General features: G+C 51.0%; 1 protein-coding gene across 1 annotated transcript in view; it reads right to left on the reverse strand.

Annotated features, from left to right (window-relative positions):
- Positions 1-14,789: 14,789 nt before the first annotated feature.
- LOC133351763 (mannosyl-oligosaccharide 1,2-alpha-mannosidase IA-like) overlaps positions 14,790-23,862 on the reverse strand; it is a 94,545-nt gene continuing 85,472 nt past the window's right edge. Inside the window, exon 12 of the mRNA XM_061567253.1 lies at positions 14,790-23,685. Within this exon, the coding sequence (XP_061423237.1) occupies positions 23,535-23,685 (151 nt within the window). The 3' untranslated portion in view covers positions 14,790-23,534. The remainder of the gene's footprint in view (positions 23,686-23,862) is intronic.

Below are 23,862 nucleotides of genomic sequence, written 5' to 3' on the forward strand. Positions count from 1 at the left end.
CCCCCCGCCTCCACCACCCACCCATAATATTTGCTTTCATATTTATTTATACTGAAGGAATTTGATTATCTATAAAGCTCTTTTTTTCACAGATATCCAGTAGACAGCCCCCCCCGCTCCCTACTACCCCCCCCCACCACCGCCCGCCGTTATCTCTGAATATCGAGAGGCGGCTCATTCTCCTCTGCTGCTCCTAAAGAGCGATGCCCCCCCCCCACAGACATCCGTGCTGTCGGCTCCCTGTCAGTGCACAAAGCGCAGCCTCAGCAGGACAGGGCCTAGAGACGCGCTTGACGCGCTTGAGATGTAGATTCTGCGAATAATTCAACGTTGCGATCGAGATTTGCGTTGAAATATCCGTTCACGTTTCCTGCACAGAGGGGCATCCAGCATGGTGCTTGCATCCCATTTCACAAGCCCCGAGCCTGGAACCGTGGGGCATTCCGCATTCCTATGGCAGGGACGAGTCTATCCGTGGGACCACCCCCCTACAAAACCATTGATGATGGGCCTTGTCAAACGTCCGCTCCCACCCACAACCAGAATTTGAACTCGCAACCTTCAATCGTGGTCCCCTCCCTTTACTGTTGAGCCACCTGCCCAGTACAATTAGAACGTTGGGTCAACGTCGGCCAAACGTTCCAGCCTTAACAAACTGTTGGGGCGAATGCTGTTAGTGAACACCTATTAAGCTGCGTGGTACAGCCCATTGGTGGATGAGTGGCCAGCAACACGCCCGGCCGCTTTTGTCTCTCGAATGGTGACTTTTTTGTTGTGTACACATCGCACCAGGTACTCATTTGACGCTTAGTCTACCTAGGGGAGGCCCAGCACCGGCGTTGGTGGCCATGAGCCCTGGAATCGAACTCGGGTCGCCGGGTTCGTCACGTGGTACGTGCCCGGCTACACCACGTCTCCAACCAAAACGTCGCATTTTCTAAACAAAAAAACCCTGAGCCCTCATTACTCTGATAGTGCATTGTTTTTGGGCTGTGTACGCCTTTTGGCGTCCTCTGGTCTAGCACCAATTGAGACGAGGCTCAAAAGAAAGCCGTCTCTGGTGTGGACCAATCCGTTTCAAGGACAATGCATATATTATCAGATTGTGTTTTTTGTTTGCATTTTGACCACAAGTATTGTGGTTAATGCACACATGATTCCTTGTAAAAAGGTTTCAGTTTTGTTGTCAGAAAAAAGTGGGAAAACCCTATTATTATAATAAGAAAACACAAATAAAATGGCTTTCAAGCCACGTTTTTTTTTTGTTAATCGGCCCATGTTCTGCCATCACGAAAGATGCCGGTCTGTTGTGAAGGAGAAATGCTTCAACAACAACAACAACAACTTTACAACTTTCGAGAAGTGCGTGTGTTACTTCTCGAGTGGCATGTAAACAGAACTCTAACCCAACTCATTCCGTCTGGGTTTCTAGCGTCTTTGTATATAACGTCTGGGTACGTAACGTCTGGGTATTGAGCGGCCAAAACATTTTTCTCTGTTTGCTGGGCTCGACTTTCGCCGAACTTTCTGTACACTCCGATCATCCCACCTGCTTTCACCGACAAGCAGACATCGACATTTCTCACCCCACTTCGCTCAGAACACGACTCATTATATACTGTGTATATTTTTTTTTCATACAAAAGCTATGGGACCCATTATTCGCAGTATTAAAATGCTAAACAAAATTACTTAAACCTTTATGGCAAAAATGCAGGAGGTGTTAAGATGTATAAAAAATGGTCCCGTAGATAACACTGCTGAATCGGAGCTTTTAATACTTTGTCTGGTGCATGTTCCCTGTACCGTTCTGATAGATGGCATTCTCTTAGGTTTTGTCGGTAAAGTCACGTAGGTAAAAAAATTAATTAAAAGTTAATAAAAGTAATAATGGAAATAAAATAAAATAATAAATCACGACGTTTCGGAGGCAACACAAGTCTCCGTCATCAGGTGATTTTACCGAAAAAACCTAAGAGTATGAATCCTTGCAGTCACGAAAGCTTCAAATCTAGAATTGTTGCCATTCTGTGCCATCTTACACCGGTGAGACAAAGCCATCAAAGAGGCTGCCTCTGGTGTCGGCCATTTAGTTTCAAGCACAACGCATGCATCATAGTCAAGGCACGTGTTTGCATGTTTTACCACAGCTCCGTGAGGTTCATGCAGAATTGATGCCTCGCAATATATCTATTTGGTGTGTGAACATCGTAACAGGGTACAGCTCTTTCTTCTGCCACTTGTGTTTCGTAATTGATGCGTCGCGTGATACGCAGCCACTGCTACAAACACGAGACTCTGGACGTCCTCACCTAGCTGCTACTGATCAAAGGGCCTCGGTGCAACACGCTGAAGTGTGTGTGGGGGGGCCGGAGCTATTCGCGCAGTCGAGGCTATACGGCCATCTCGTTAGGAGAGGGATGCATTATTCATAGCGCGCTGCAGATAATGCGCGCCGCGCGGACGAACGGGCATCTTTTGTTGTTGTTGTTGTTTTTGTTGTTGTCGTTGCATGTTGTGGAGTGACTCATGCAGCCAGCTATGGCTGCAGATTCTTAGGTTTTTTCGGTAAAGTCACGTAGGTAAAAAAATAAAATAAAAATAAAATAAAAATCACGACGTTTCGGAGGCAACACAAGCTTCCGTCTTCAGGTGGAACCGTGACATCACGATAGCTGTATTGATACCTACGTGACTTTACCGAAAAAACCTAAGAATATTAATCCTTGCAGTTACGAAAGCTTCAAATCTAGAAAGAATATGGCTGCAGAGTTTGGTAGTACATGTTGTTTATGTCGTTTATTGTGAAAATTCGGTCACAGTTCCTATGATCACCGTTTCATTGCTTTTATGGCTTTATTTTGGTGATTTTCGAAAAGTTTTTTGGTTTGGCCATGTTTGTTTGTTGTAGTACGGAGTTAGAATGATGGCCTTAATCTTGTTTGACTTGCATCCCACTGGGATTTTTGCACACAGTGTTGGTGTACGGTGCTTTTTCTGCAATATTTTGCTGTCTTTTCTTGAATTTCTTTTTTCACATAGTCACTTTAAGATATTTTCTCGACCATCTTTTTGTTTTTTGCTTGTTGCGGTTGCACCCGATTCAAGAGCCGAATGGCTCACAGGGCTCTACCTAATCAATGAACTTGAAATGAAATCCACCGACTTGAGTGCGACCCAACCCTTGCCTCGGAGGTCGCAACCGGGTACCCGATACCCGTACCCTACCCGATACCCGGCTACCCGTACCCGGCCGGGTACGGTTACCTGTTTGCGACCCTGGTGCGGCCGGGTACGGGTACGGGTAGGCCGTGAGTCACTGGTGAGTCACCGTTTGTCACTCATTTCCCAACGTCCTGTCTCTTCTCACAATTCAAGTTCCTAGAATCAACACACCCGCGCCTGCAACATGGCTTCATCACAGAGGTCGCAATCGGGTACCCGTACCCTACCCGATACCCGGCCGGGTACGGGTAGCCAGGTATCGGGTAGGGTACGGGTACCCGTTTGCGACCCTGGTGCGGCCGGGTACGGGTACGGGTAAGGAATCAAAACCCGGTAAAGTTGCGTATAAAGATAAAATAATAAATTAAATTAAATACTACGTTTTTCCTGAGAAGAATCAACCAGATAGGGTGTTGACTGTTATGTTATCCGACTCTCTGTTGTATTACATTACATTTCTAAGTATACTAGATGTGTGTTTCAATTTAATTTATACCTGATGATTATTGCTTGTGTTGCAATCGAAACGCCGTATGCTAGTATTTAATTTAATTTATTATTTTAGCTTTATACGTGACTTTACCGAAAGAACCAAAGAATAATTCCTGCAGTCACGAAAGCTCTAAATTAAGTTCGAGATTTGAAGCTTTCGTGACTGCAAGGATTCATATTCTTAGGTTTTTTCGGTAAAGTCACGTAGGTAAAACATCAAAATTAATAAAAATAAAATAAAACAAAAATCACGACGTTTCGGAGGCAACACAAGTCTCCGTCATCAGGTGGGGATATACTCCAAATTAAGTTTGAATCAAAACCCGTTTGCGACCTCTGCCTTGCCTCCAGCACGGCGACTCCGGGCGAGTGTGTCACTCAATGGCAATGGGAGAGCCACAGGACGCGGCGATCGCCACGACGATTCCACAAGCCGTATGTGCCATGCGTGGCTCGTGGGGTCTCGGCCCCCTCTCTCCACTCACTCCAGCCCCAGAGACGAAGAAAAAGACCCCCCCCCACACCCCCCATCAGTATAACCTGAACAGACTGATGGAACAAGCGCTGCTAGCGAGCAGCACCTATGACGAGATGGGTGTCCAACATCATCACGCCCAGCTGGTCTTTGACTCCCTTAGGGGCTGTCCATAAATGACGTCACGCACCTGGGGGGGGAGGGCGGTCAGACATTTGTGACGATGTGTGACGAGGGAGGGGGGGGTTGAGAAATGTGACGTCACATCAAAATGCGCAACTTTCAATAAATATACACAACACGTTCTACTTAATTAAATTGACTTTTTAATAAATGTTTTCTCCTACAACATCAGAGTGCAGCGCCACATTAAATACGCACTACAATGACAATAGTTTAAAGCGATTTGAAGCGTGTTTATTTTTTTGGGGGGGAGGGCAGAGCTTTGTGACGTCATATTTGAAGGGGGGTCTGACTTTTTGTGACGTCGTGTGACGAAGGGGGGGGGGGGGGTAAAAAATCGTCCAAATCGTGTGACGTCATTTATGGACGGCCCCTTAGTGGCACTGTTTGCACAGTCTACCAGCTACAGTCTACCAGCTACTCATTTGAGTCGACCTAATGGGGGTGGGGGGCGGGGAGGGTGCCCAGAACGGGTCCAGATAATCGTCATCGGTGCTGGCTGTAAAGCGTGAATCGATCTTGGGTTCCCCGGAGTTCGTAGCCCAGCGCGCTAACCGCAGCGCCACCGCTCCCCCCTCGCCCATTAATCACGCACGCACTTTGCACGCACCTGCAAAGTCCGGGCACCGTAGCCGCGGCGGCGGCGGCGGCGATGATAAGAACTCGTCGTGATCCATCCACACCTCGGATGAATTAGAGACTTCATCCATTCATCCTCCTTCTTCATGGCCTCTTCATGGGCTCTTCGACTCGCAAATTACTCACCCACGTGCAGGGAGGGTTGGGGGGGGGCTGTCGACTGATCTTAGGTTTTTGTTGAATTGTTTTGCTTTACACCATTGGAAACTCATTTGCCAGTAAAAAATATGATAATTGGTTTTTTACCCTTCTATCTGGCAATAAAACTGACACTTTTTTTTTTTACAAGGAGTCATGTTTGCATTGACCACAATACCTGCACCAAAAGGCGCCTTTTGACGTCATCTGGTCCAACCCATGTGAGACTAGGCTCTATGGAAAGCTGTCTCGGGTGTGGACCAATCAACTTCAAGGACAGTGCACATTATCAGAGTTGTGTTTTTTGTTTGCATTATGACTGCAGGTATTGTGGTCTATGCAAACATGACTCCTCGTAAAAAAGGTGTCAGTTTTGTTGCCAGATAAAAGGGTTAAAAACCAATTATCATATTTTGTTTTGCTTTGTTTGCTTGCAACAAATCAAGAGCCCGCACGCCCTTGATAAGCCACAGCCCACGTGACAAGTGGGGGGAGGTGGGGGGGGGGAGGTGGGGGGGGAGGTGGGGGGGAGGTGGGGGGGAGGTGGGGGGGAGGTGGGGAGGGGAGGTGGGGGGGAGGTGGGGGGGAGGTGGGGGGGGGAGGTGGGGGGGGAGGTGGGGGGGGAGGTGGGGGGGGGGAGGTGGGGAGAGGTGGGGGGGAGGTGGGGGGGGAGGTGGGGGGGAGGTGGGGAGGGGAGGTGGGGGGGAGGTGGGGGGGGGAGGTGGGGGGGGAGGTGGGGGGGGAGGTGGGGGGGAGGTGGGGGGGAGGTGGGGAGGGGAGGTGGGGGGGAGGTGGGGGGGGGAGGTGGGGGGGGAGGTGGGGGGGGGAGGTGGGGGGGAGGTGGGGGGGGAGGTGGGGGGGAGATGACTTGCCCGGCCTCCAATACTCGTTGGATCCATAGATGTGGAGCAGGAGATGTGGACTGGCTGCCACATACACGTGGGGAGACTACGAGCGGTAGCGTCCCTCTATTGTATCGGGGGGGGCTGACCCGGTAGGAAAGGGGGGGGGGAGGCATTCAATGGGGCCCGCGGTAAATGTCCACGCTCTCCGTGATAACGCCTCGCTCCTCACTTGACATGAACCTGCCCTCACATCTCTCTCCCCCCCCCCTCCTGCAGCCACCGGCAGGTGCTCGCAACCTTCAGGTAAACTCCGCAAGGCGGTATTGGATTACGCGTGGTGTTGTGTGTCTGTGTCTGTCACTGTGTGTGTGTGTCACTGTACGGTGTTGGATTACGCGTGGTGTCACTGTGTGTGTCTGTGTGTGTGTGGGGAGCGGTGGTGTAGTGGTTAGCGATCTGCGCTACGAACCCGGCGACCCGAGTGCGATTCCCGCTCACGGCCAACACTGGTGACGATTATTTGAACCGGTCCTGGGCCCCCTCTAGGTCGACTCGGCATCAAATGAGTACCTTGTGCGGTGTGTAAACATCGCCACTAGGGAGACAAAGGCGGCCGGGCGTGGTTCTGACCACCGACCTCCTCGTGTGCACGTGCCGGCCTTCATAGGTGCTTGCTAACAGCACTTGCCCCAACAGTCTGTTACAGGTTAGGGACCGTCCATAAATGACGTCACGCGATTTTGGACGACTTTTGACCCCCTCCCCCCCTTCGTCACACGACGTCACAAAAAGTCAGACCCCCCCCTCAAATATGACGTCACAAAGCTCTGCCCCCCCCCCCCCCCCAAAAGAAAAAAACATGCTTCAAATCGCCTTAAACTGTTGTCATTGTAGTGCGTATTTAATGTGGCGCTGCACTCTGATGTTGTAGGAGAAACATTTATTAAAAAAGTCTATTTAATGATGTAGAACGTGTTGTCTATATTTATTTAAAGTTGCGTATTTTGATGTGAGGTCACATTTCTCCCCCCCCCCCCGTCGTCTCACATCGTCACAAATGTCTGACCACCCCCCCCCCCCAGGTGCGTGACGTCATTTATGGACGGCCTCCTATACATTGAATCAGTTCAGTAGAAAATGCAAGACACGACTGTTTAATAGAGCTCACAATGTATGAGCATTGTGCATTTATAAATGTACTTACAATGCGTTGCGGTCACACTCCGTACAATGCCAAGCGGAGTTTTTTTTTTTTTTCCCAAAGCCAAAATCAGAAATTGGCTGCGTAGAATGACGGCGCCACGTACGGCCTGCAAGTGGCGCTCGAGAACAACAACAACAACAACCACCAGATCAACAACAACAACATCAACAACGACCACCACCAGATCAACAACAACAACGTCATCATCATCAGAGTGCACTCGGGACTCCGTTTAGGTACCCTCTCTGGGCTGCTAATGGTATTTTGGTGGAATTAAAAATAACAGTGTGCCAGGCTTTAATTAAAACAGGGACACCCACAGGTGACTTCATGTCACACGTCAATGAGTCGTAATGATGGCTATGTAATTTATATATATACGTGATATGAACGTGAAGATCCAGTGATAAATTCGCCAAAAAATTTAATCAGGATCAAAATCTGTATTCATCCTGGAGAAATCCGATGAGCTATGAAGCTCTTTTTAAATCCTTTATACTAAGTTCACTTGCTTGCTTGCTTGCGCGCTCACGACCGTGCAAATCTTTCGGTCGTTTGTGGAGAAATCCTCCCGTTTCGTTCTTAAATAGAGGGATCCATGTGATGTCGTCGCTTGTGAAAGCCTACGTGCTAAACACACGATTCTCTATACTCTTAGTTCTTTCGGTAAAGTCACGTAGGTAAAATTTTTAAATTTAAATTAATAAAAAATAAAATAATAATTAAAAAAAATACAAGTCTCTGTCATCAGGTGGGACCGCCTCCGAAACGTTTTTTTTATTATTTTATTTTTTATTAATTTTCATTTCATTTTTTACCTACGTGACTTTACCGAAAGAACTAAGAGTATGAATCATTGCAGTCACGAAAGCTTCAAATATAGAATGAATACCCTCTACGGGGAGGAATTCCACCTATCTGTTAGAATTTTTAACAGACAACGAGACAAGAAGTCACAGCTTCTCGAGACGCTGGCCTTCCTCAAGAGATGCCGCGATAACAAGGTAATAATAGCTTGCATCTTGAATCGCTGCCTCATTTGATGCAGCAAATCTGGCTGTGACGGTCCCACCTGATGACGGACACTTGTGTTGCCTCCGAAACGTCGTGATTTTTTATTATTTTATTTTTTATCAATTTAAATTTCATTTTTTACCTGCGTGACTTTACCGAAAGAACTAACAGTATGAATCCTTGCAGTCACGAAAGCTTCAAATCTAGAATTAATACACGATTATCTCTTCGCAGCTTTAAATGTGTGCTGGTGTGTGTCTGTTCCACCGCGTGTGTTGTGAGTCTCGGCTCCGTGGCTGACACCACTCTCACCCATTACGCGGGGAGAGAGCGATCGTTATTTGCGGTCACGTCAAAATGGACATCGACGGCGAGTCGCTCGACCTGGATAGATCGCAGAAAGCGAGAGAAAGATGACTCGCCCTGGTTAAAATTTGTTTCGGAACGGAAGTCGGCAGGTCAAAGGTCAACGGGCAGAGGGACGTGCGGCTGCTCGAACAGGCCATCCACGCACTCACCCACGCATTCACTCACCCACTCGTTCACTCATTCATTCGCCCACTCATTCACTCACCCACTCATTCACTCATTCACTCACCCACGCATTCACTCACCCACGCATTCACTCACCTACTCATTCACTCATTCACTCGCCCACTCATTCACTCACCCACTCATTCATTCATTCACTCGCCCACTCATTCACTCGCCCACGCATTCACTCGCCCACTCATTCACTCGCCCACTCATTCACTCGTCCACTCATTCACTCACCACGCACTGACCCACTTATTCACTCACCCACGCATTTACTCACCCACATATTCACGCACCCACTCATTCACTCACCCACGCACTGACCCACTTATTCACTCATCCACGCATTTACTCGCCCACTCGTTTACTCACCCACGCACTGACCCGCTTATTCAGTCACGCACTAACCCACTTATTCACTCATCCATGCATTCACTCACCCAACCATTAACTCACCCACCCACTCACTCAACCACGAATTCACTCGTCCACTCATTCACGCACTGACCCACTTATTCACTCATCCACGCATTCACTCACCCACCCATTCACTCACCCACTCACTCACGCACGCATTCACTCGTCCACTCACTCACACACACACACAAAGGCACCCCATATAGCCATACAGTCTGTCGGGACAAGTGCTGTTCGCGAGCACCTATGCCCTATGGCAGGGGTCGGCAACCAAAATAACAAGAAGAGCCATTTCTTTCCAATTCGGTACAAAATTCAATATTTCAAGAGCCGCAATGCATCTGAGTACATACTGTACATACGTACATATCGTCAAGAAGCAGACCGTAAAGAGCCGCATGCGGCTCCGGAGCCGTAGGTTTCCGACCCCTGCCCTATGGGGACCGGCAAGGCACACGGCCGCCTTGAATTATTTGAGAGTTCGAGGGATGCCTATCACTAGTGCTACGTTTTCTTGGTTCTTTCGGTAAATTCACGTAGAATTGAAATAATAAAAATAAAACATAATAAAATATTATAATATAATTTTATTATTATGTTTTATTATAATATAATATCATTTTATTTTATTATGTTTTATTTTTTATTATTTTATTACTTCCCTTCTACGTGACTTTACCGAAAAAAACAAGAAGATGAATCCCTGCAGTCACGAAAGCTTTAAATCGAAATTTAGTGCTGCGTTATTCCACGAAATATTCCGATCATCATATAAACAGGTTACGGACAAAGCAAGGTGAGATAGATGTCACGCAAATACGACCCCGACGCCTGCTGTATATTTGGAGTTTGCATCTTCTCCCCGTGGATTTTTCTCTGGGTCCTGTTTTTTTCCCCTCCGCACTTAGAAACGTGCGCTCAGAGTATTTGGCTGCTATGAATTTGAACGTGATAGACCACTTTGTTGAACTATCATTTGTGGCCAGGTCGCTTCTGAAAAAGAGCTGTACAGCTCAGTGGGCCTCGCCTGGTGAAATGAAAACAGAGTAATTCCCAGAACAGCAGTCCACCACTCTGTCTGAATGTGAAGCGCCAGTTGTTACCATACTTATACATTCCCATCTTCTTGTCAATTCACGCCCGCCAGCGCGGTCAATAAATTATGTTTCCAACTGACGACGGAAGCTTGTGTTGCCTCCGAAACGTCGTGATTTATTTTCATTTTATGATTTTTATTATTTTTATTTTTCACCTACGTGACTTTACCGAAAGAACCAAAAATGTATGGATACTTGCAGTCACGAAAACTTCAAATCTAGAAGAAAAAATCTGGTCAAATAAGAGCCCACAACCGCAACGGAGCGGGGGCAAAGCGGCCGTCCATAAATGACGTCACGCGATTTTGGACGATTTTTTACCCCCCCCCCCCACCTTCGCCACACGGCGTCACAAAGTCAGCCCCCCCCCCCTCAAATATGACGTCACAAAGCTCTGCCCCCCCCCCATTTTTTTTAAAAACATGCTTCAAATCGCTTTAAACTATTGTCATTGTAGTGCGTATTTAATGTGGCGCTGCACTCTGATGTTGTAGGAGAAAACATTTATCAAAAAGTCTATTTAATTAAGTAGAACGTGTTGTCTACATTTATTAAAAGTTGCGCATTTTGATGTGACGTCACATTTCTCAACCCCCCCCCCTCCCCTCGTCACACATCGTCACAAATGTCGGACCCCCTCCCCCCCCCTAGGTGCGTGACGTCATTTATGGACGGCCCCCAAGGCATTCATTCAAGCAGTGGATGTTTCAGACGAGCTGCACACGTCACGTGGAGCGCCAACAGAGGTCACCAACGTCCCATTCGACGCGGCGCCATCGCGCGCGTCAACCGCGGAGCGTGGCCACGTGGTGCGTCCCAATGCGCAGGCCACGTGGTGCGTCCCAATGCGCAGGCCACGTGGTGCGTCCCAATGCGCAGGCCACGTGGTGCGTCCCAATGCGCAGGCCACGTGGTGCGTCCCAATGCGCAGGCCACGTGGTGCGTCCCAATGCGCAGGCCACGTGGTGCGTCCCAATGCGCAGGCCACGTGGTGCGTTCGAACGCGAAACCTGGCCACGTGACTCGCCCTTTGGGGGCCGTCCATGAATGACGTCACGCACCTGGGGGGGGGGTCAGACATTTGTGACGATGTGTGACGAGGGGAGAGGGGGTTTGAGAATGTGACGTCACATCAAAATGCGCAACTTTAAATAAATATAGACAACACGTTCTGCTTAATTAAATATACTTTTTAATAAATGTTTTCTCCTACAACATCAGAGTGCAGCGGCACATTAAATACGCACTACGATGACTATTTAAAGCGATTTGAAGCATGTTTTATTTTCAAAATGGAAATATGGTTTGGGGGGGGGGGGGGGCAGAGCTTTGTGACGTCATATTTGAGGGGGGGGGGGGTCTGACATTTTGTGACGCCGTGTGACGAAGGGGGGGCGGTAAAAAATCGTCCAAAATCGCGTGACGTCATTTATGGACGGCCTCTTGGCTCTGACTGGCAGTGCCGTGCAGGAAGCCCGTGTCCACATCCAACGGAGATCACGTGACGTGAGGGTTCTTCATTTGTAGCGAGGGTTGTAAGTTGACGCCGAGGAGGGGGCAGGAGGCGCCTCGGCCCCCCATGTGGAGTGACGTCACCCGATAATAATTATTATGAATGGTGGGGGGGTGGGTGTCCATTTGGAGGGCGTAACCTGCTCATGATTAAATCTTGACTTAAAGCTTTCGTGACTGCAGCGATTCATACTCTTTGGTTCTTACGGTAAAGTCACGTTCATGATTAATGAGGGCGGTTGTTAGATGTGGAGTCATGTCAATGAGGGGGGAGGGTGCTCCATGTGGAGTGACGTCACCTGCTGATGATTATTAATGAGGGGGGGGGTCCATGTGGAGGCCGTAACCTGTTCATGATTATTAATGAGGGGGGCTGGTCGACGTGGTGTGACGTCACGAGCGTTGCACACAGACATTTTTGGCTCATTATAGTAGCAAATAATGGGGGGGGGGTGGGGTGTCCATTTGTAGGACGTCACCTGCTCATGATTATTGATGAGGGGGGGCTGTTCGATGTTGAGTGACGTCACGCGCTCATGAATATTAATGAGGGGGGGCTGGTCGATGTGGAGTGACGTCACGAGCGTTAAGGACATCCCTGGGTGATTATCGTAGGCACACCACTCGGTGCGTTTCAGTTAATGCCGACCAATTCCTGGGATGTTCACACCGGGACACGGAGAGCGTTCAGCCCCTCCCACTTCCAACAGCCTCATCCACTCAGCATCTAACCCCGCCCACCCGGCCGCTAGCCCCCACCCACTCGGCCGCTAGCCCCCGCCCACTCGGCCGCTAGCCCCCACCCACTCGGCCGCTAGCCCCCACCCACTCGGCAGCTAGCCCCCACCCACTCGGCCGCTAGCCCCCACCCACTCGGTCGCTAGCCCCCACCCACTCGGTCGCTAGCCCCGCCCACTTGGTCGCTAGCCCCCACCCACTCGGCCGCTAGCCCCGCCCACTCGGTCGCTAGCCCCCACCCACTCGGTCGCTAGCCCCCACCCACTCGGCCGCTAGCCCCGCCCACTCGGTCGCTAGCCCCCACCCACTCGGCCGCTAGCCCCGCCCACTCGGTCGCTAGCCCCCACCCACTCGGCCGCTAGCCCCCACCCACTCGGCCGCTAGCCCCGCCCACTCGACCGCTAGTCCCCACCCACTCGGCCGCTAGCCCCCACCCACTCGGCCGCTAGCCCCACCCACTCGGTCGCTAGCCCCCACCCACTCGGCCGCTAACCCCACCCACTCGGCCGCTAGCCCCCACCCACTCGGCCGCTAGCCCCCACCCACTCGGCCGCTAGCCCCCACCCACTCGGCCGCTAGCCCCCGCCCACTCGGCCGCTAGCCCCGCCCACTCGGCCGCTAACCCCGCCCACTCGGCCGCTAGCCCCGCCCACTCGGCCGCTAGCCCCGCCCACTCGGCCGCTAGCCCCGCCCACTCGGTCGCTAGCCCCGCCCACTCGGCCGCTAGCCCCGCCCACTCGGCCGCTAGCCCCGCCCACTCGGCCGCTAGCCCCCACCCACTCGGTCGCTAGCCCCGCCAACTCGGCCGCTAGCCCCCGCCCACTCGGCCGCTAGCCCCGCCCACTCGGCCGCTAGCCCCGCCCACTCGACCGCTAGCCCCGCCCACTCGGCCGCTAACCCCCCCACTCGGCCGCTAGCCCCCACCCACTCGGTCGCTAGCCCCGCCCACTCGGCCGCTAGCCCCGCCAACTCGGCCGCTAGCCCCGCCCACTCGGCCGCTACCCCCCCCACTCGGCCGCTAGCCCCGCCCACTCGGCCGCTAGCCCCGCCCACTCGGCCGCTAGCCCCGCCCACTCGGCCGCTAGCCCCCACCCACTCGGTCGCTAGCCCCGCCCACTCGGCCGCTAGCCCCCGCCCACTCGGCCGCTAGCCCCGCCCACTCGGCCGCTAGCCCCCACCCACTCGGCCGCTAGCCCCACCAACTGCCCAGAGACCACGACTTGGTTAACTTTTTCCATGCATAGCGTCCTGAGAACGATTGTTTAAAGGGCCCTTCATGAATTTAAATTATTATAAAATTTAGACTTCAAACGTTCGTGACTGCAGGAATTCATATTCTTAGTTATTTCGGTAAAGTCACGTAAATAGAAAATAAAAGCAAAAAACCCACGACGCTTTGATCGCAACACAAGCGGTCTTCAGGCGAAATGTCGTGGGGTGTTTGCTTTTATTTTAGATTTTTAGTTGTCCATTTACATGACTTTACCGAAAGAACCAAGAATTTAAATTAGTATTTCCCGCGAGTCGAACGCAGAGTTCGGACAATTCAAAGCGAGCGACACATTCCTGATTTTCACAAATGCTTTGGAGAGGCTGGGGATAAGTCGTTCCGAAATCACCAGGGACTGTCCCGGCCATAACAAAAAAAATCAGGATGTGTTTGGTTAGCTTCGGTTGACGTGAGATTGTGCGTGGAACATCTGTCCAACGGAAGAGGATATTGAGGACTTATGATATTACGGAAATGGACACAAAAGTAATCAAGAGAAAAAAACATTGTGCAATACACACACACACACGTGCCAAATCTACACCGGTAACTGCAATCCCTTTATACAAAGAAATTTATTATTCACATGATATACAGTTATGTACATGACACATACCTTGTCACCAAAAAAAAAACAATTTCAAAACGTGATCAGGTTGTTTTTCTTCTTCCAAACCCTCATACACATCACATATCACGGACGTAGTATGGCGAATGACTCAAGCAGAACGCACGGCAATTAAAATTAATGACAAAGACAAGCGAAACATCTCCCCACCATTCGCTCCACGGAATTTAGTGCAAGCCCAATAATACGTCGAGGCGGGCGGGCGATCGGAATTTTGTCTGCGTTTCGAAACGAACACGTGGCTAAAATAAAATGAGGCCGCTTCTATTGCTGCCATATATATTATTTATACTTAATCTCATAGCGGGGGGTTTTCCACCGGGCTGGACGCAATAGCGTGACATTTCGTTAAAGATTTTTCCTCTTTTTCTTCAGCTTCTTTCTCAACTTCTCCTAAGACGTGCTCCTTAACGGCACGAACAACACAGAAAGTGCACCGTGGCAAAATGGACTCTGTGATAGCGCTAACATAGGGTTGGGTTGGTGGTAGTTGCGGTGTTGAGAGACAACAAAGACAAAGATCCCCCGTATAGCCTTAACATACTGTTGGGGCAAGTGCTGTTAGCGAGCACCTATGAAGGCCGGAACGGCACACGAAGGGGGTAGGTGGCACAGCACCACGCCCGGTCGCCTTTTGTCCCCCCTCACCCCCCCAAGTGGCGATGTTTACACACTAGGTACTAATTTGAGGCTGAGTCGACGTAGGGGAGGCCCATGACCGGTTCCGATAATCGTCACTGATCTTGGCGTGAGCGGGATGCGAACTCGGGTCGCCGGGTTCGTAGCGCAGCGCGCTACACCGCGCAAACCGCTCCGCACAGACACACACACAAGCGCATCCCAGGAGAGAGATAATGTCCACACACACAGATATGAGACACAGACCAGAAGATAGACATTTCAACACACACACGCGCACACATAAGGAGATACACACACCAGGAGAGAGAGAGGAACATACCCACACACAGATATATGAGACCCAAACACAACTTGGATAGAGACATAGAACCACACATACAAGAACACACACACACACCAGGAGATATAGAGACACGCACAGCCACTCGTGTCCCATGTTTCCATTCGTCTTGCGTGTCGCTCCGTTAGGCAAAATTCACAGCTACAGAGAGCGGAGCGACACGCGTGACCGAGCGGAAAAGGTCACGCAGAGCTCGATGGCCCACGGGACCCCTAGGGACAACCCGGCACCACTGCCACTATCACAACTACCACAACCACCACAACCGCCGCCAACCCCCCCAGGGGACGAGCACGTGGCCGCCACGTGGACCCACGTGCACTCCCCGTCCGCGCGGTCCCCAATGCGCATTCAAAGAAGGGCTTTCAACGGGAATGCTGCATGCACGCCGCCGTGACGTTGAAGGGGGGGGCTCGAACGCGAACGGTTCTTGTCAAGCAGTCCTGCCCGAGCGAGCCTTTTTTCACTTGCACAACCCCTGGAGATTACCTCGGCGAGCTCCCCTGCCTCGCACAGCCGTCCGAAACGCATTTATACCCCCCCCCCCTCCGCCGTCTCGAATGCAAATGTTGCAGCATTACGCATGGACGGGCCTGCGGTGGTAAACCAACTCCCCCCCCCCCCCCCTCCTCCGCCACAATAATGCCGAGCGGGGCAAGGCGCCCTCGGTCATCTTCCGCGCGATAGTGGAGGAGGTGGGAGGAGAGGAGGTTGGGGGGGGGGGGCAGAAATACATTGTTCATCAAACATGATCAAACACGTGCGCGCAGGGAATTCGGTCTGCGTGGCCAACCAATTATTCCCACCGAAGACTCGCCGCGGCTTTCGCGTCCACACGGCGGCGGCCGTCAAATCGCGCGTTCGCAACCACGGCCGGGCCGGGCCCCTCTTTGAAGTGAGATGTGTCCCGATAGGGCACCTCATTTACTTCCAAGTTTAGACCACCGATGGCGTGTCCGGGATGCCGAGTGTGCCGGGAGCCGGTGACACGTTGTGGACACGATGGCTGAAGTAGCACTGGGTAGGGCGTAGGGCAGGGGTCGGCAACCAAAATAACAAGAAGAGCCATTTCTTTCCAATTCGGTACAAAATTCAGTATTTCAAGAGCCGCAATGCATCTGAGTACATACTGTACATATCGTCAAGAAGCAGCCTGTAAAGAGCCGCATGCGGCTCCGGAGCCGTAGGTTGCCGACCCCTGGCGTAGGGTTTTCGCGGTTGTGCCTGTAACCAGCTGTCCCGATGTGTTTTCGGGTCCGTACCGCGCGCTACTTGATATGGCAATCGGCTTCAAACCCCAGGGAAGAAAAAAAGACACCAACAGCAGCCACCACCAATGCCCGATAATGACGCTGCTCAATCCAGCTCCTTAACAAGCTCTCAACACGTGATACGAAACGTCTGACGTAGTGCCGAACATCACGCGGTAAAAAACCGCAAAACGCATCGAGATTGGCCGAGAGCCTGCTATGAAGGCAGCCAGAGGTGTGGGATGAGTCCTGTTGTGGGGTAACGATGCTGTCCGGGGAGGTATTTTTACCCACGTCAGGTGTGCACACGCTTTGACATCCTTGAAATTGAAACTACAGTGCAGACAGTCCCCCAGTTACGATGGTCCGACTTACGATATTTTTGAATTACGATGGGGACCGTCGTAACGCATCTCTATCGTAAGGAGAGGACAACCAGGACTTGCTTTCGCCTGCACTTGGGTCACAACAAGCGTGGTAAGGAACACGAGGAGGAGGGGACCGCATTCCAAGAACGAAAGCCCTGTCAACGCTACAAGCCAGCACGTTCACTTTTGCATTTCGCAGCCGAGCCCAGAAATCTAATTGCAGGTTTCAAACTGAAAAGAGCATATGCCGGCTCACCGTCAATGCCTGGATTGACGCAATTTACACAAAATAAAAGTGCTCATTGTAAGCTTGCAATCTCCGTCTGGGTTAACCCGGCGGTGGCTGCTGCAGGCTCGGGGAAATGAATTTCACGCAAAAAAAAAATCGCACAACAGCCGTTCTCAAAACTCCACCTTCCTCGTGTTCCCCAGACACAAGCTTTACCCACGTGCACCGATCAATCGGCGCCCCGCGAATGATGCGTTTCACCCAAATTCATACGTCAATTGATGGCGAGCGTATCGAAGGATCGATTTGTACCGGAGAATTGAGAAGATTGGCTGCTGTGGGAAATGGGGTTTTTGGGGGGGGGGGGGGGGGAGTTGAGGGGCTGCAAGGACTAAGAGTTGGCGGATCTACCAGGTGAGTCCACGGTCACGGAAGGTTTCCGTCGCCGCGTGTAACCATCCGCGCGGATGCCTGCAGTTGCCGCCGCGTCCTTCTTAAGCGATCTACCTCCCACCCCCGCCCCAAAGGGCGCATTGAGAATATTTATATGGAAGGCGGGAGCCAATCGTTCAAAGCATTGGAAACGAAATGACACAGCGCGCAGGAAAAAATACAAAACGGGGGCGCCATTCAATGTCACGTCGACGGGAAATGAGAAATAAGCCTGTGCGAGGAACAGCACCGAATGGATTTGAATTTCATAAAACACGACTTCGTACCACACGTGTTGCACATAGAAATTAATTCATTAAACCCCCCCCCCCCCGCCACCGCCCCTTCCACCCCGACCATCTGGGAATCTTGTACAGAGACCCTACCACGAATTTCACAAGCGGGGGAGGGAGGGAGGGGGGTCAAACAACGAAGTCAAGATTTAACGAAGATCAGATTTGTAAAACAACAAAAATCACAATGAAACAACCGGGGCATAGGGCGTTTTGTGTTGTTTGTTTTTGCTAAGTCAACGCTCCCACCGACCCCCCTTCATTTTCCTTCATTGCTGCAATGAAGTGGCGGGCGGGGGGGGGGGTCAATGAAACGTTAAACGACGACAAACAAAAAATCATCGACGACCTGTACTGTTTGGACGACGGTGCCGTTACAAAAAAAAGACAATCTCATACACAGCATGTTTTTTTTTTTAGACGAAACACATCTTTGTAAATCACCCCAAGACACGAGTGGGGTGAAAAAAAAACAATTACGAGCATCAAAAGAGAACAAAAAAAAAACTAATTATAATCGAGACTACAATTTCCTACATTGAGAAAAACCATAAACATAATCAATAAACAAGCTAACGAAATCGCCGACACCAACGTGTTTATACAAATTGCAATGTTCATCTTGTACAGCTCCAGCTAGCAATATGATAAATTAAAGGGGTCGGTGATTGTTATTTTTTTTTTAAAGGGCACAAAATGAGAGAACTGATATTGCAAGAACTGGCTCCACCACGCATCATATACAGACACACAATTACCACTGTAGCCTCGCGAGATTCACTACTAGCCACAGCATACGGATAATCATTGAGTATCTGTTAAATATGCAGTGCTTGCAGTACATTGCGTACATTTATACACGATGGTCACGATAGTTTAGGCTGTAAACCAACAAAGGTTTCCCGATGATCAAGTTATAAGTTCGAATCCCAGTCAGGATTTTCCCCTCCGTCATTCGTTCGATCGATCCCGTTATTCCTTCTTGGGGAGTGGGTTGGGTTGGGGGGGGAGATGATGGTCAACATGACAACACAACAGAGTGAAAAGTAAACAGCATTTGTGCTACAGACTGCCGCAAAAACACGTGGAGTCACCACCACCCCACGCCCGCTAATGAATTTGGTGCCGATATAAAAGCAGCACCAAATGCCCCCCCAATTGGATTTCGCGCTGATCATTAAAAGAGTACCCCCCAGGGTACCCCCCCTCCCCCCAACCTCCAGTGTCATCGCTCCGCTCGTGCATATCCCGGGGCGCTGAGCGGTCAGGCGATGCCGTCACTACCCCCCTCCCCAACCCTCTTTGATGCGGACAGTTCATTAATTGGTGGTGGTGATAAAAAAAAAGACGTGAGCGTTCATGTAATGTTTCTTAATTATTATGCTTTAACGTGGGCGACGTGTTTCATCGCAGCGTGTCTTTTATTTGATATATATTTCGTTTTTGCTCCTGTAAATGGATCAAAATCGCAAGCGGTCCCAAGGCACGCGCACGCACGTAAGCTGCCCCCCCCCCACACCCCCCGCGGTTGCGTCACGTGATTCCACACTGTCCCCCCCCCCCCCAGACCATCAAACACGCTCCGCAAAATCTGGGCTCGCCATCATTGAAAGGGGTCAGCACGTGGCACCGCGGGGTCATGTTTATTTATTTATTTTCACAGCGTAACGCGCCAGAGGACCGGGAGCGGTGTTCCCTCCAAATGTCGCTCCCTCCGTCCGCCATCCCAGCCGTCTTTGCACTCCACGAGGTAAAAAAAAAAAAAGAAGAAAAAAATCCCGTGCACGTTAGGGACAACACATCGGTGTTGGTAACCCCTGCACAGAAACAATTCTCATCAGCGCCAGGGAACACGCAACGGGCGCGGCTGAGCGAGAGGCTGGGAGCTCAATTCTCATCACCGGACCAACGCTGTCACTTTGGCGGAAAGCATTTAGAGAATAGAGGGACTGGCTTTACCACCGGGGTCAGATTTGGACCCTGTGGCGTCACCCAATCACACGAGGCGGTGGCGGCTCTGCTGTTTGCGGCAAATAACTACAGCAAATGGGTTTTGAAATGTGTTTTTGCTGGCAGAACGCGAGGTCCTTTCCCTTTGCTCAAGAGTGCACACGCATTTCACTCTTTTTTTTTAAAACGCACGTTACGAAAAGTAATAAGTATCACCCGTAAAAACTAAATTTTTCACTATAAATCCTTTATATGCGTGGCAGCGAACTTAATATAAAGGATTTAAAAATATATTCGCCTGTGGAGGACGCGGGGATCGATCCCGCGACCTTTGGCATGGGAAGCGAGGGCGCTACCAACTGCGCTACTCCACCACGGCCTGTGGAGGGGTTACGCTCTGGGCTCTTATACTGTGACGTTCAGCCAAAGCCATGAATGAGTTCTATTTGAATATATGTAAAATAAATTTTTTTTTGCCTAAAAAGTGTAAAATTTTGGGAATTTTTTTTCACGAACAATAATTGTCTGGCACAACGAGTCTGTGTGGAAAATGTCAGCTCGATTAGATCACGGGAAGTGGGTTAAAAAACGACCGAAAGATTTGCACGGTCGTAAGCAAGCAAGCACGCAAGCAAGCAAGCACGCACGCACGCAAGCAAGCACGCGAACTTAATATAAAGGATTTTAAAAAATATGGAATTCCACGTTGAGAATAGGCTAGAACGTAACGTACGGATTGTGTAAAAATGCCCCAATTACATTGGAAATGTTTTAAATTCCCCCCCCCCATACCCCCACGATGTGAAGCGAAAATATCTGCAAATAATATTACGGAAATACCGGATAGATAACATTCTCCTGGGATTTTTTTATAGAAAAAAAATTTGTTTAAGGAGCACAACACGGCACGAGGCCAGGACCCACCAGGAGCAGCGACTCTCGAAGGTGACTATCGCACACGTGGGGAAAACAACGCAGTGTACAGCAAGAATAGCTTGGCGGGGTGACGCGGAAAGGGAGGAGAGGCCACACCACGTGTCGTATGAAAGACAGAACTTGAGACGCACACGGTCCCCTCAATCTGCCTTCGAGCCCGCCAAGTAGAAACAACAACAAACCCCACGCGATTGGCGCTTGAACCAACCGCGCGACTAAAAAGGCAAAACGACGACCTCCCAAGAATTGCGTGCTGAACGGGAAGACTTCCCAACTCACGAAACTAACGAGCAGCAGCGACGACAGGACGCGTCTCTTATCCCGCAACAGCGCCCGCGTTAAAACAACATTTGATTGGAAAGAACACCGACGGCTGATACCCGTCAACCAGAGTCCAATCTCTTGCAATCGACGTTATTAAAGTTCACATTGTCTTGCACGTGTACGCAGCGATAAAAGGGAAATGAGGAGATTGACGCCGTCAATATCCGGGGGGGCTTGAGCGGCTGGCACCATAAAAGAATGTGAAGTTATCGTGTGACGTAGTAGTAGTAGTAAAACTAAAAAAATCTTCTCACACGGAGGGTTGTGCGATCTGCAAGCTCCTTGCCTGCCATTTTGGCTCCGCTGGGCAGCTGCTGCTGCTGCTGCTGCTGAAACCGGACCGAATGTGGGTTTCGCTTTGTACGCTCACCCCGTTCCCCGCCAGACGTCGTCAATTTCCGCGCACACAAGCCTTCAACTTACGACGACGCCCTATTCTGCCCGTAGAGCACACAACCGCGAGCGTTGCACCGCATTGCAACAATACAGAGGGTCCACGCCCCCCCACCTCCCCCCGCTTGACGATACGCCAGGTTAAGAGAGGCACGTTTTCACGTTTACAAAGCAGCAACCGTTCGACCCTTTCTCGTATCGCTTGGCAGGCAACGATTAGCCGGGCTGGAGCAAGCCGGGGCTCAACAGCAATGTAAGTCACAACTCTTCTCCCTCGACATGTCCCGCTTGTCTGAGCGTTGGCCCAAAGTCCCCACCACACCCCTCCACTGAGGTTAAGAACGAAAAGGGGGGAAAGGGAAAAAACACGAAGCGACGTTTCTTTAATCGTGACCTTGGATTATTATGCCACTGCGAGGGATCACGATTCACCCGCCATTTGTTCCCATGCCGTTTTTGATTTCGACGGGGATTTATTTTTCTTCGCGAGGAATGTCGCCAACGCAGAGCGGAAGAAAAGTATAAAGAAGTAACGTCCCGATATACGTTTGACACTTTGCAACCGGTTTGACGGCCATCGACATTTAGTCTTTTACAGTAACGGTGTAAAAAAAAAAATCTCAACGATGTCCCGTTACGAAGGGAAACGCGTTGCGCAGTGGCTGCACTGTTGGCTTGATTTCCTGACGACGACGACGACGATGACGACGTTCCAATCCTGGTGTGGACTTCGGCGTGCAAGCCGAGCACGGCGCTCGCTCACTCCCTCGCGGGCGAGAGGCCAGGCAAACAAAAAAAGTCACCGTATTAACCAGGCCACAGACGTTTTAGTGAATTACTCGTCGTTTGTTTTTGGCCCGTCGATTTGTGCACGGAAGTAGCGGAAATTCCAAGGGGCCGTGTTTGTGAACGTGTCTCCCGCCGCGTCACCGTTTCATTACGGGAGGTAAGTGGACGGGTGTTTAGAATCACAAGTGAGGTTCTCGCGCTGGTCCCGCTCATCATCAATGATAATAATCATCATCATCAACAAAAAAATATCAAGGACAAAGTTGACTTCGATATATTTTCAACGTGGGTTTTGCTTGATGCCAATATTGAGGCATTTGAACCTGCAAGACTTGTGCGCAGGCCTCACCACGCACACACAGACACACAACCAGTCCATTCCACACGAATCCAAAATGCTTAATATACTCAAGCGTTAAGTACACCACTACACTGTAATACTCCGCTCAAGTACTGTACACAGAGCTTAACGAACTTCCAATGTTTTCGACAATGTCACTCTACATTTTAATTTCATTAATAACTGACAAAGAGGTTATTTATCCTTTGAAAGATTAAGACCTCTACGGTCCGTGTGTGCAATGTTGAGTGCATTAATACCATAATCCCTAATAAACTGTACACGGGGAGAGAAAAACGAAAGGGGTGTGTGTGTGTGTATGTGGCATGGAGGTCAATCTGCCTGTGTGTGTGTGTGTGTACGATGGCAGGCAGCAGCGGCACGCACTGCCCGCTGCAGTAAACGCCACGAAAAACGTGCCCCCCCACCCCACCCTTTTCGTTAACCCACAATCGCCGGACAGACATGAGACAGGAAATAACCATCACCACCCCCCCCCAACCCCACCACCACCATCCCCAAAATCTAACGCAAACTCTAAAGAGGGGGGGGGGAAGGAAACACAAAAAATCGTAATCCGCTTTGCGTGCCGCTTGGCCCGCCGTTTAAATCCACACGACGTCGCGGTCCGGCGCGTTCCTCTCATTGTCTCTCGCTCTCTCCTCGTCGCTTGGGGAGTCGCGTCGACTCGTCGTGGTGGTGGTGGGGGGGGGGGGTGGGAGGGGTCGGTGGTGGGAGAGAGCCAGGCCCTCGTGTTCCTGTCCAATCCTCGGAGCGCTGGCCGACGCGCGGGTCGAGGGTAGGGGGGGGTAGCGGCGGTTCACGGCACGGCGCTCACAGCACGGGCGCTGCGGCGCGGTGAGGGGCGGTGGCGCCCGCCGTGGCGTTGGGGGGGTGCAGCACGGGGAGCGGGTGAGCCTCGGTGTTCAGCACCCAGTGATCCAGCGGCAGCAGGTCATCTTCGGAGAACAGCAGGTAGAGGTACCTGCCGAACACGACGCCACCGTCACCGGGACCGCGCGGGCGACGGCGATCCAAGCGGGGCCTGCAACAGGCTGAAGGGGCCCGGATGGTGGGGCTATCTAGAGGGGTTAAATTGGACGGGGGTGGTTGTGGGGGGCGGCTTTCACCCCCCACACCAGGGCCCATTCCAACCACGCTA

The sequence above is a fragment of the Lethenteron reissneri genome, chromosome 5 (genome assembly GCF_015708825.2).
Source record: "Lethenteron reissneri isolate LAM-NWPU_2019-01 chromosome 5, ASM1570882v1, whole genome shotgun sequence".
Classification (NCBI taxonomy): domain Eukaryota; kingdom Metazoa; phylum Chordata; class Hyperoartia; order Petromyzontiformes; family Petromyzontidae; genus Lethenteron; species Lethenteron reissneri.